At 24.8% G+C, this 14,415-nt stretch overlaps 1 protein-coding gene across 1 annotated transcript; it reads left to right on the forward strand.

Annotated features, from left to right (window-relative positions):
* Positions 1-7,641: 7,641 nt before the first annotated feature.
* Positions 7,642-10,679, forward strand: LOC112681633 (SH2B adapter protein 2). The gene is made up of 8 exons (XM_025551884.1): positions 7,642-8,193; positions 8,785-9,052; positions 9,290-9,394; positions 9,496-9,611; positions 9,682-9,800; positions 9,876-10,057; positions 10,124-10,414; positions 10,486-10,679. Exons 1-8 carry the CDS (start codon positions 7,949-7,951, stop codon positions 10,615-10,617), a joined length of 1,458 nt encoding a protein of 485 aa, XP_025407669.1. The 5' UTR covers positions 7,642-7,948; the 3' UTR covers positions 10,618-10,679.
* The last annotated feature ends 3,736 nt before the right edge of the window (positions 10,680-14,415 follow it).

Consider the following 14,415-nt stretch of genomic DNA (forward strand, 5'->3'; position numbering starts at 1 on the left):
AAACGTGTTTTCACGTTTTCGTATTATAATTTTTTTTGTATTTATCAGAAATTCTGAACGAGATATAGGTACGTCGGTACATGGTAGATACTTGTAATTTATAAACACACTTATTAATATTCATTAGTAATTACACATATAAAATAGTATTGTTTCATGTGTATAACTTTTTAACGTACTGAGAAAGACTTTTTATATGGGTCGTATCGTAAGAAAGATTTCTTCCTGTAATGATTATTTTAAATCATTATTGGAGCCATATGTGTTTCTTTTATCATCAACTGAAGAATTATCTACTTTACATAAATATAATAGGTCAATAATATTTGTGTTTATTAATTTATTTTAATAATGATTATAATCAAGGATATAAGGCCATATAATTATTCCTTTGCTCTCCATAATTGTGTATTTTATTTTTATGTGAAATATTATTATATATTTATATCTATAATAAATAATAGCCTACTATAGACAAATACTTAACAGTCACACTCGTATATACAAGCTGCAATACACACATGATACCTATATTAGAATTATTTGGATTATTATATAGACATATGCAATGCTGGTAGTGTTACAAATTTAGCCATCCCCTCTCACTGAAATAAAATTCAGGCAGTAAAACTAGATTACCGCTCTGACGGCGCACATGTATTTGTGTTCAATGCGTATCTGAATGATATATTAATATCATAGTAAACCAACGGTCGATCAGTGGATAATGCTACTAAAATAATGTTACCAAGGAAAAAACATGAAATAGAATATTTTGAAATTCATATACGGTACCATTACCTTTAATCAAAACATTTTAACGATTTAGAACATTTTTTCGTATTAGATACGTATAAAAATTATTAGATATTTACCCTATTCTTTATTAAGGGATGATGACAAAATTAATAGGTACCTAAAATATCATAAATGTATTATAAATAACCATGCTATATTATATTTAATAGTGTTACAAATGCTGAACATATTAAATTATAAGGCAGATACATTTAATTGTAAAATGTATTATATATTTAAATTTATTTTTTATATTGCTACTATTATTGTTATAATTTCTATTATAATTATTCAGCATGAGGAGCAAACGCAGAAAAAAATTTCTTTAAAAAATTGCTTTATTACTTATCATCAGGGCTAGGATTTGTATGCAACAGCATGTTTTTTTTGCGACTTATGATTATTGGTTTTGTCAGTTATGTTCACGAATCATCTCATGATGAGATAAATGGTAGTATTTTTATTTTGCATGTTTTTGCATATTTTGGTAAATAAAATGCATATTTTACAATTTTTTTATTACATACAAATCCTAGCCCTGCTTATTAAACTCGTTTTATAATAAAATAGTATAATAATATATAATATAATATTTATTATATTAAATAATAGTATATATATTTATATATTTTATTTGCAAGTCTCGTGGGAAATTTTGAAATAGGGGAGAATGGGAGAATGCTGGTCAGTGGGTAATACTGGTCATCGATGTTTCTAGACAATTTTTTATATTTGAGGGTTTATTAACTTTGTGGTGAAATAAATATTGATAACGTAATTTAATATAAGTGTTCCCAAGATTATTAAATATTTATAACGCCACCTAAAATTTGTTACAACTTCTAATCATATTTTACTCTAATAAATTAAAAATTTCACCTACAATTTAAGGTGAGAGTATAAGTGTAATAAAATTAAAAATATATATTTAATATATGTTTTTGTACTAAAAATAGTTGTTGAGTAACAAAATCATACTTAATTTTGAAAATATGTACACGAGGGGGTAATACCGGTAACATTTATAGGATACCATTTTTCGTTTTAATATTTAAATACTAAATGTAATTATAGATGAATCGTGGTATAGATGCACTCGATATGGTTCATGGGTGCATTCATATTGTAGGGAACTGATACAATAGTTAATTACATCTGTGATATTTGTTTAAGGTTAGGTTGAAAAATATTTTTCATGGGATAAATTAAATGTATTAAATGTTTTTTTTTACACAAATCACACTATTACGAGTATGTTTAAAATATAGTATACAAAGTACATAATTACGATTACATAGTTTAATAAAATTCAATAAAATAATTCATTTGATTATTTATTGTTGTTGTTATTTAATTAAAAATAAAAAATTGTATAAGCTATAATTTTACTTGGAGTTTTGAAATAATTCATATAGCCCCCGACATAGGGGCAGGGCTGGGCAATATATTAGATACTAGTATTTAAGATACGTATCTGAGATACAATTGTACATTGTATCGAGATACATTATTTTAATGTATCTGGTATCGTGGATTTAAATACTTTTTTAACTTGTATCTAGTATCTTTTTATAATTAAAGATACTAGATACGATCTATTGTTATGTAATAATAATTATAATTAATTTAGATTAATGTTTTTCACGTTGAAGGCATTGACTTGATAAATAAACAATATATACAATATTTGCTCATAATAAAGTTAAATATAATCTTTATTATGAGCAAATTTTGTAATCAGTAAGTTATATAAATCCAGTTTATCGGCAGAATGTTTTCTTAATTGTATTGCGCAAAAAATATATTTTAGACTATGTGATTGTGCGGTGACCGGTTCATATTTTCTGTCTACACGGGGTTTGTGTAGTGTTGTCCGATTTTAAGTATCTATATTTTTAAATTTAAACATTTAATAATTAATGCAAATAATGTAAACGAATAAATAAATAAATATTAATAAATGAATAAAGTATCTTATATGTATCTCAGCTACCTGTATCTAGTATCTTTAAAAGTATCGAAGTATCTTGTATCTTGTATTTAGATACTTTTTTTTAGGTATCTTGCCCATCCCTGCATAGGGGGCACATTGGTGATTTCCGGGTTTTTAAAAAACTTTTTCCTTAGGAAAATATTATTCTTTAAAATGTATTCAGTGAATACTCTTCACTAATTGACACTACTCTAATTTTAATCACAATGTAGCTAACAATTTAATGATTCTATATCGATGTAATAATAAAGATTTGATTATTAATTTCAAGGGAACTAGATTTCTTGCTTAGGTGACCCGTATTCCCCCATTATCCCCTACCTATTAAATTTGTAGGTCAGGTCATTTTTTATAACATTTTTTTTTTGATAGATATTGCGGGAGGGGTATGAAACTTACCTTGTCCCATGCGTTTGCGCCTGTTCAGCATACATGCAAATACTTATTAATTATTTAAAAATATATATATTGGTATATAATAATCCTTATATAATCATGTAATATATTATACGTACTAAAAACACATACTGAATATTGTATTTCTATAAAATATATAATACGCTCATATAAAATATTATGATTTAATAATGATTTTAACCCTTTGGAATACATTTTTTCTTATTATCTTCCTACTTCGTCAAGAAAATACGTGCTTAAATAAAATTAAAACACTATTTTTAAGGACTCGTTTAAATTCATTTTTCAAAATCATGTACATGGATATTATGGTTATTAAAAATATATGTATACTTAAGAACAAATGCGTAAAATAAAATAAAATAAGTAAGAACAAATTACGAACAATTAATACTTACTTAATGATTGTTTATACTTAGGTACATACGAGAATACGAGTATTCTAATAATACGGTGATCCTGTGAATACAAATTGATTCGAAGATCGATACAGAAGAACAGATTTTCCACAAAAAAGCGTAAAACCAAACTAACGGAGTTAATGTTTTAACCCAGATTCGTAGTTAGGACCAATTAATGTCCTTGGTAACGGATTACATTTGAGCCGAAATTAATTTTTTCTTGCTGTGGGATAATATTTTATTTAATAATTCGGATATTTAATAAAATATTTAGCCTTTCACTATTTAAATGCACGTTTCATAATACAGCGACCATTAATCTTTATGTTGATCTTTGAGGCATACTAACAAGGTTTTATTAAATTCAGTTTATTGTTTGTTTTTAATTTTAAGCGAATTATAAAATATTTATCTTTGAAAATAGATGAAATTTATATCTAAAAATCTTATTTGAAGATTAATTTATTGATATTTTGTATTCATATTTAGCATGATAAGTAGGTATTCTATGTATTCGAATTTTGTTTTGTACTCTTATTACGGTTTCTTAAACTTATGATATATTATATTATATGATATTCAATCACATCACTCGATATCGGCCACTAAAGTATACATAATAATAAATTACAGTATTTACTATTATTATTTAAAATGGAAAAATACATTAACTAATTACTAATTTAAAATTGTAATTAATATAAAAACTTATACCTATATAATTACCTTTCTAAACGTGTAAATTCATAGTAATGGTAATGGTTTTGTTTATAGAGTATCACAATTTATTTACTAAAATTACAAATAATTATTTGAGTAATATATTGGCATAAGCCATAAAAGCATAATACCAACATAACATGATTTATTCATCAATGTATAATATATTTTTTCAAATGAATAAAACAATTGAAATAATTGATTAGAATTTATAACTAATATGGAAGTCAGGAGGCTTAACATTATTGTTAATAAATGATCTTAAAATCTAATGTGTACTTACTATATAAATACGAATCCCATGATAATATAATACAAATAACATTTTTTTATACTCAACAAATATATTATATAAAATTATGCAAATTACCTAGTATTTTTTTTTAAATTTTAACCTTTGAGATTATTAATTTATCAAATATATCTTTACATTGGATAATTAAAAATTAATTAAATCAAATCCATCATCAATTCGTATCAATAACTTCCTAGGTATAATTTATTACAGTATTTATAAAATCATTGATTGGTCTAAATTATTAATTTTAAAACATGGTTTAACAATTTTTTAATATTATTAAAAATAAAAATATATTCTCAAAATACTTTTGTGGATGAAATGGCTAATTTATTATTTTTGAGCATTGTATAAAATAAAAAGTTACATCCAAGAATGGAATATTAAAAAAAAAACTTATTTGTTATAATTATTTACTATAATCTAGTCATCTTAGGATATCTATAGAACTTAATCAATCTGAATTATATCAATCAATCAAATCAATCTGATTTACATCTAAATACATTATTAGTATGAAACTGTTTTGTAACAATTATGTTTATTTATCAACCGCTATATATCTATTTTATAAGTAGGTATCTACTTCACAACTAGGTTCGTGACACTGACTACATATAAAATGTGTTGATAATAATTTTAACTTATTCTTAATAAAAATGATCACACAGACAAATAATTAGTTTATTATAATGAAATAATATTAGTCATTCAATTTTCATTCATTGAATTATAAAACTAAAAATACAACAGTAACACATTTCCATATGAATTTACAATGACATTACGTAAAAATATTTTATTACGAATTATGTTCCTCTATTTTTTTTTCTTAATCTTAAGAGATTTAAAATAGCTCCTAAATAGATTTAATTTACAATAATTCAGTATACATTTCTAAGTAATTTTATTAATTTTGTAATCTTAAATAATTTTGATATCAACATTAAAAGGATTTGCACACAGTTTACGTTATAAGGATTGTTAAATTAAAAAAAATAATTAAGTCTGTCGTAATAAGTAAAATATTTAGCTTTTTTAAATATTATAAAAATTTATAATTCTAATTAAATTAAATCATTAAAACCGTAAAAATATATTGCATACATTTATGTATACATTGTATAATTAAATATAATTAACAACAGTGGTCAAAGTTTGGGATACTACCTTGCTATTATTTAGTTTTTTAGTTTACGTTATTTTCAGTTTTTCTACAGTAAAATTGGTTATTTAAGAAAAATAATAACGATGTATTAAGTATAAACACAATTGATTTAGTCTTCAAAAATTATTTATCTGTATATATTTATATATATAGTGATTTATAAGATAACATGTAAAGTATTTATGACGTTTGAACATATCTTCACTTATTTATAGCCACTTCAACCACTCAGAGACGGATTTTCATAAGTGACGTCCATAGGTAAATTTATTTTGATGCCACTAGTCAACGTGTGTTGCTTTTTTTATGTTATACGATTAATATAAATTATCAGAAATAACGGTTTATAAGATAAGGCTGGTGATTATTTCGAACAAACGGTCGAATATAAATTGATGACTTGAAAAGAGGAAAAAATCAAAAAAAGTATATCTTATCAATAAGAGAAATTTTCTGTCATGGGCATAATTTGCCTGATGTTAAAACCATCTCAATGACCGCAACTAAGTGGACACTAGTAATGGTAAAAATCCGGATTTGTCGAAGTTTGTAAATCCGGATTTTATTCTAAACTCGGATTCCGGATTCGAAAATCTGAAAATCCAGATTCTGAAATCCGAAAATTCAGAATTTGAAATTTGAAAATCCTAAACTAACAACAAATTAACAATAAATAAACTGACAACAACTAACTATAAATATTATTAATACATTATATATAATATATTTTATTAACTTTGTATAATTATTTAAATATTGATGACAAATTTTAAAATTAAGATGGTTTTATATATATATTGATTGTAATTAGAATAAGTTAACTAGATATTTAACAGATTAGTTATATAGTATAAAGTGAAATAGTTTAGGTTTTATAAAAATAATGTAATATTCTAATTAGAATTTTATAACCCGAAATTTGGATTCTAAGGTCCAAAAATCTAAATTTTGAATTTTAAAATCCGAAATCATTATATCAGCAAAAATTGTTTGAGATTAAACAATTCTCAATTCGATTGTGTGTTAAGTATTGTTTAATTAATTAATGGTATAAATAGAAAGATAAATATATAATACTAAGGGATGATCATAAATAATCATCCTTTGAACTGTTTTTTATTGAATGCACAAGTTTAAGTAGATTTATTTATTAAACAATAAATAAAATAACAAAATACAAGGGTTCACAATATGCATGTACCTAATCAACGAACAACGAATTCTTAATTAACTTTTATGAATAGTTTAATTTTATATACTAAGTAATGATCTATAACTACTGAGCGTCTGAGAATTTCAAATGTAAATAAACTTTAAATATGTCTGTGAATTATTCGCGTACTTTTTCGAAATCGAAAAAATACTATAATTATCAAAGACGTGAATAGACATTTTTTTCGACGGTGATTCAATATTTTTACTATCACGTATTTCAAATGTATTTATTTTATAATATAATCATTTTGGTAATAATTCAATTTATGGTATTAGATAGATCGATAACGGATTATATAAATAACCTTGGTGAATAATTATAATATTAAAATTAAATTGTATACAAATATTAAGCAATATTTATTTTTTTAAATTCGTCAAAAGTTCGTCAGGACGGGGTTGAACGAGGGTGCACTAACTATAGGCATTCTCCTGATTATTATTATTATTATTATTAGATCATAATATGATCTAGGTATATTATACCTAATAGCATTAGTTATATAAATACTAGTATTTATAATCAATGTTAATACTAAACGAATTAGATAGCCGTGATCCTGGCCATGTTTATCAATATAATATCAGTTAGGAATTTCATTGATAAGAGATATCTGATAAGTGATAATAACCAAAACACACTCACGTTGTTTACACTCCTTAAAATGTTCGAATTTTTTAAAAAGATTAAATATATTACTATATTTACGTGGTTTCTAGTAAATACGTTTGTGCTCCAAGTCTTAATTTAGCAATCACCAGCGGTTTATTAAATGGTTTGTGCATATTTTTCTTAGGTTTGTTGGTTTTCTTTTTCGAAATAGCACGTGTTTATAAACGAATAAATATGACTACTTACATCGAATGGAAAACGCTGTTATGACGATCCTTTACTGTACCTTTATACATTCATTGATAAGATTTTGAAGTTACGAACCATGAACCATGCTAGTAATTGGATTGAAATATGCGACGAGCAAGCCAGAATCAATGCCGAACGGCTAGTTTCATCATTTTCATCTCAGCCATCGACTCGACAAGAAGTGTTAGGACATTACATTAAAGTATTTGCTGCTCATTTTAAACGCGAGTGTGATAGGTATAATTGGCCAGATAATGATTCTGGTAACAGTGATTCGGATACAGAATCGATGATAACAGTGAAAAAAAAACCTTTCTTCAGGTATGTTAAAATTGAGTTAATTATAACTTTTTTGCTATACCTAATATTTCTATGATAAAAGCAAATTATAGATTAAGTATAAAAACATAACTTTTACAGTTAATACGTCCTGCTATGTCATATGGTACCAACTGTGGGAACTTCAAAACCTTCCAAACTAAATATATTATTAATAAATAAAATCTATTCAAAAATTCTCCTGGTAAATATGTCATCAGACATTATACCAGGATCTAACATTCAATGATACAAGCACTTGTTTCTTACTATTATAATAAATTACATAAAACATTCATTAATCACTTAAGTCCTTATTTCCTGTATAGTACCCTACACATTAATTCAAATATAATTGGAAATGTGACCTTAATAACAATAAGACGTTAACTGGAACTAATACTATTTTTATGGGTTCATGATTTGGAGTGGTGTTAAGGGATATTCCTCTCATTCTGTCACATCTAGTTTTTAAATAGTTTCTGCTTTTGCTTATTGTATTTTTGTATACTGACTGAAATTTCACTTTGTAAAAAAAAAAAAACTGTTATATTGTTTTAATATTTATTGTTTATTATTTATCTTTTGTTTTAGACGAATGTCATTTAGAGCCCTTCGACCATTGTTTCATAAACAGCATTCTGATGAAGTAGAACTTGATGCTGCATCCATAGTATCACAAAGACCTATGAAATGTAAGAAAAAGTTAGCCAAAATTGTTGTAGAATGTCGCAAGGAAGGTATAGTCAATTACCGATTAGGTGAGACGATTGATGGTGGTGAACCCAAATGGGAAAAAGCTAGATTAGCTTTGGTTAAAAATACAGATGGATATACTCTAGAATTTTATTGCCCTCCTAAGGTATAATTTTAGTTTCCATATAATTTACTTATAAATAATATTATTTAATATTATCAAACCTTGAGTTTTAACTATTTAAATAAAAATATCTTTATTAAGTTTAGTTATTTTTAAATAGTTGTTATCTCCATAGTTTAGATTAAAAGCATTTACTTGATGTTATTTATATTTTATATGCCTTATGATCTTTAAATATGTTTGATATTAATTATTTATATTTGCTTGTACTATGTGTAGTCTTTAAAACCAAAGCATGGAGTATTCTGTTTTTTGATACAAGATGCAAGGGAAACCAAAGAAATTGAAATGCCTGAAAGATATACTAATACATTTGTATTAAAAGTAATTGTTTTTAAACATATTTCCTACTACAGTTTTTAATTAAACATTAAGAAAATATGAAACCAAATTAAAATTGGTCTTTTTTTTTTTTATGTATTCAGGATGAAAATAATGTTGAGTATATAATTGATGCATTAAGTCCAGAAGAAATGCGTCAATGGCTTGCAACTGTTAAATACTGCATGCGTAAACGTGATGGTTTGCATGATGATATTAGGTTAATATTTATTTTTTATTTTTATCATAAACTATTGAATGTTTATTTAAAAAAAAATTATTTTGTATAGCATTATTGGCAATATTGATGGTATGTTGGATTCATCAACTGCACATTCAAGTGAAACACTATTAAACTCACCTCAAAGTTCCACTAATAATTTAGATATTATTGTGAATAATGATATTGGTAAGTTATTTATTTGAATTGATAATAATTGAAGTATCAATAATATATTTGATTATTGATTTTTTTTTTTTATAGAAAATGATATTTCGACTTCTCTTCGCCTTTATCCATGGTTTCATGGTATGCTGGCCAGATCTGATGCTACAAACTTGGTATCACATTTAGGCATTGATGGACATGGAATGTTTCTAGTCAGACAGTCCGAAACCCGAAAGGGTGAATATGTATTGACATTTAATTTTAAAGGAAAACCAAAGGTAAATTATGAAATTTAAATTTAACTATTACAAATTCTATAAATACAAAAAACATTTTATTAATAGCATTTACGAATGACACTAAATGACCAAGGACACTGTCGTGTTCAGCATCTATCATTCCCTAGTATACAAGATATGCTTGAACATTTTCAAACACATTTAATTCCTTTGGAAAATGGTGGACCAGGAGATGTGACTCTCAGAGAATACATACTAAACACACCAATTAAATATGGTATGCTTCCGAGTAATTCCAATATTAATTTTATTGTTATTACACGGGATCCAAATGTTCCATTAACTCAGAATTTGGAACATGGATTAAGACCTTCAGCTCCTCAATTATATAGAGAAGTAATTATATATTATGAGAAATTATTTCTTGAAAATATTTATTAAACATTGTTGTTATAATTGTATTTTAGTTTAAGACCATGTTAGCTCCTATTAGAACCAAAACAAAAGACTTACAAACAGACTTTACTAATCGGTCAACACCAGAACCAGGGGTTGGCAATGTTATAAGAGCAGTCAACAACCAGTATACTTTAAGATAATTATATGGAAATTCCACATGTATAAATATGTTCAGTATTAAGCATGTAAACATTTTATTATTATTATTATTATTATTGTTATAAAATATCTTATTATTTTTTTTTGAGTTAAACCTCATATTTTGTGTGTTTTTTTCTTTTTGCTTTAAAATACAATACAAATGATTGTATAAAATATTGTACTTACATTTTCTTGTATTAAATTATTCAATCAAGTATTATTTGATCAATCGAGTTTAATTAACAATTGGAAATATTTATCTATTATCAATATATACCATATTTATAACAACATTTTAATTTCAAAAATTACTTTGTATATTTAAAATTGCTTCTTGTAGTGTAAAAGTTGCCAATTATTAGTCAAATTTGGTTCCATACCATTGTTTTTTTTATGTATTCATTAATTATAGTTATGTAGTAGATAGTAAAAGAGTACCTAATAACAATTACAAAATATTTTATTGTATTATTTTTTAACTTGAGTTATTATCAACATGTATTATTGAAACCAATATTTCTTAAAATTAATATAGAAATATGTAAAAAGAAATAACTTATGCATTTTTTTTTTTTTTTGTTTTTGTTAACTTATACATATATTAAATTTATGTGTTTAATCAATGATTTGTATATTAAAACTTATTTAAATTACAAGGTCTGAGAAAAAGGTGACAACAAGAATATCAAGTTAATTCTAAAATCTAATTGTGCTTTCTATAGAATTTTCTATTAATCCTATTCTCAAAGTACTCAATGTTCTGAATGTCAGTGTGATCATTTATTCTACATAGGCCATCATACTATTATATTTCTTCTAAAAAAAAAAATAATAATAATATATATATATATAATATAGTATATAAATATAATAATATATAATTACATATAATATAATTACACACACATATATATATATATATATATATATATATATATTAGTATACTTAGTTGCAAGTTATTAAACATATCTTTTTAAATGTCTCTCATGTTAGTACTCAAATATCATAGTCATGAACCTTATATGCTTTTACTTACCTCCAAAATAACAGCAGGATCGTTCTAATTATTACAATTCTAATTACTTTTAACTTAACAAAATTTTCTGTTTACTTCAATGACAACTTAACCAAGTTGAAAACTTTATTAAAAACATAATTAATTCATAAATTATAAAAATGATTAGATTATTGCAGTATTCCCGTACGGTACCAACCTCCCACCAACCTCTATAACCAACAAATTCCTTCCATACAACACACATGCTTGTATATTATGGCCTTAGTTTCTGAAGCTTCCTTGCAAAAGTATTAATAAGAATCATATGTTATTTGTGTACCATTATTTAAGATATACTACAGTATATCATTGTTCCATAAACATATATTTTTATTACTCTTTTATAGATTTAATTTAGACCCAAAAACAATTTATTTTATTTTAATTTTTTTATCGCCCAATTTAATTTTTAATTGTCAATTTTCAATAAAATATTTTTAGTAAAATGTTTGGTATTTATTACAATTTTTTTTTGTCCTAATCAAATTACTTTTTAAAACTACTCAGATTATAACACTAATTACTTTTTGTATAAATCATTAAATTACTATTAACAAAACATAAGTAACAATTACAATATAGGTATATCATTCATAACAAAATAATGAAAAATAAAATAAAAGTTAGGTATAAAGATATACCATATTGGAAGTAAGTTGTAACCCAAATTTTTACTATTACAAAATTACTGTATATTTTATTTAAAGTAAATTTATTCATAACCCATTTTTTTCATATCATTTGAAAATAATTGAACATTGTTGAATTATATTGCTAAGGGACAAGTGTTTTATAGTTATTTTTAGATTTATAACTAACTTTATAATAAATATTGTTATTTATGCATATTATATTAATATGGTCGTTAAATAAATTATACAGTTTAATATTCCAACAAATATAAGCAATTCACCCACCTAGAAATGCCGTTAAACAGTGCTTCAGGTAGCGATTCAGGCTAATAAGGTGTTTTTGTAAATATCGTCATGATAATCATTTTTAAGAATTACAATTGATATAAGTTTAGGATTGCCAATAAAAATGTTATAATAATCATATTAATTTAACACTACTTTTTAATCATATCATAATGAAAGGGCAGCTCAAAATTTTGGTGACATAGGGGATTGAAGCCATAGGTCAGAGGCCTATGATAAAATGTAAAATCTAACAAATAAATTCTATTAACCTATTTCCATAACATTATATGCTTATTTATCATAAGTATTTCAAGTACGAAAAGACAATGATACATCTCAAATACTCAAAATAAAAATTCGATTTCCACAAGGATCAGTTCTTGGTGCCATATTATTCAATGTTCTGTCATGATACTCCGAAATCACAAAAATAGCCACTAGCAATTTATGCCAGTTATATTTCTATTATAACACAAAATAAAATCTTAGAAGCTCAACATATATATATATATATATATATATATATATATATATATATATATAAGCCAATATAAAGGTTAATAAATATGCAGGCGTAGATAAAAAGAGGGGCTATAGGGGCTGTAGTCCCCTCCACTAAGTCATTAGGTAGAACCATATCGGACGTAGGTACGTAAAATATTTAAAAAACTAGACGTAAGAAAGACTTAGTACAAATCGACATTGGCGTAATTTCACTATAATTCAGGGGTTGCAAAACTAATCAGGAAAGTTACAAACTTTCAACAAATTGTTCAAATCCTTAACTTTGCAAATTTATTTACCACTTTTAATTTAATTCTAGTTCCTCGATCAAAATTGTATACAGTATACATAATTTAGTACCTATTATCATTAATATGAATTAAGTAAATTTTATGATATAAATAAATAAAAATTAGTTAACACCTTATAATTTATTTTTACTCTCATTCGTTTATTATACTCTGATTATCAACTGATAATGTTTGTCTATCATTATCGTAAATTCAAAACAACAATCATATTTCCGTTAAGTTAAAAGATATAAAAAATAAATATTTTTATTTGTATAATAATGGTTATATTTTTTTTGATGTACATCACTTCATTATAAACCCTCGACGCACCATTGTACTAGTTATACATTATAAATATAGACAATTTAGGGAGAGTGCAATTTTACAGTTTTTCACCCTTTCAAAAAAACCAGGGGGTGGAAGTGCACCCCTTTGCACTCTCGAAATTACGCCTATGCAAATCGACATGCACAACGAATTATTGCAGTAACTGACTTTACTAGCCCACCCCTTTTTTCATTTCTAGATCCGTGCCTGTAAATATGTAACATTTTTAATTTTATTAGCAAATAATGAATATATAATAATACAATAATAATTCAAAACAATTAATATCTACTTTAGTAATGTATGAAAAGTAATAATACAATACATAAACTAAATTTAAATACTTATATTAAAAAAATTTAAAAAAAAATTTATATAATAACTTTCAATTGATTTTTTTTTTGTTACTGGTTAACTCAGTGGTTCTCAATCTGAGGAGCGCATCCCCTAGGAAGACGTGATATAATTTCAAGGAGGGAGGGCGTGAAAATGTTGAAAAAAAAACATGAAAAATGAAAACGTCGTTTTTTACACCATGCCTTGCCGCTGTGTTGGTCGCCGCTTCGGTCAATTTTTTTTTTTTATGTAAATAAATTAATTTAATATAAAAAAAACTTCATTTAAGTTGTTTTCTTTTTATTCCAATAACCAACGTTAAAGCAGGGACTGATACCTTTAAATTTTTATCGTTCCTG

This window comes from Sipha flava, unplaced genomic scaffold (assembly GCF_003268045.1).
Source record: "Sipha flava isolate LNK unplaced genomic scaffold, YSA_version1 193_pilon_pilon, whole genome shotgun sequence".
Lineage (NCBI taxonomy): Eukaryota > Metazoa > Arthropoda > Insecta > Hemiptera > Aphididae > Sipha > Sipha flava.

Bases quoted from the DNA above. Each gene is read 5' to 3' on its own strand.
- LOC112681633 (XM_025551884.1), top strand. From the start codon at position 7,949: ATGAACCATGCTAGTAATTGGATTGAAATATGCGACGAGCAAGCCAGA. The intron at 9,053-9,289 runs GTATAATTTTAG...TACTATGTGTAG, and splicing joins AATTTTATTGCCCTCCTAAG to TCTTTAAAACCAAAGCATGG. The intron at 10,415-10,485 runs GTAATTATATAT...ATTGTATTTTAG, and splicing joins CTCCTCAATTATATAGAGAA to TTTAAGACCATGTTAGCTCC.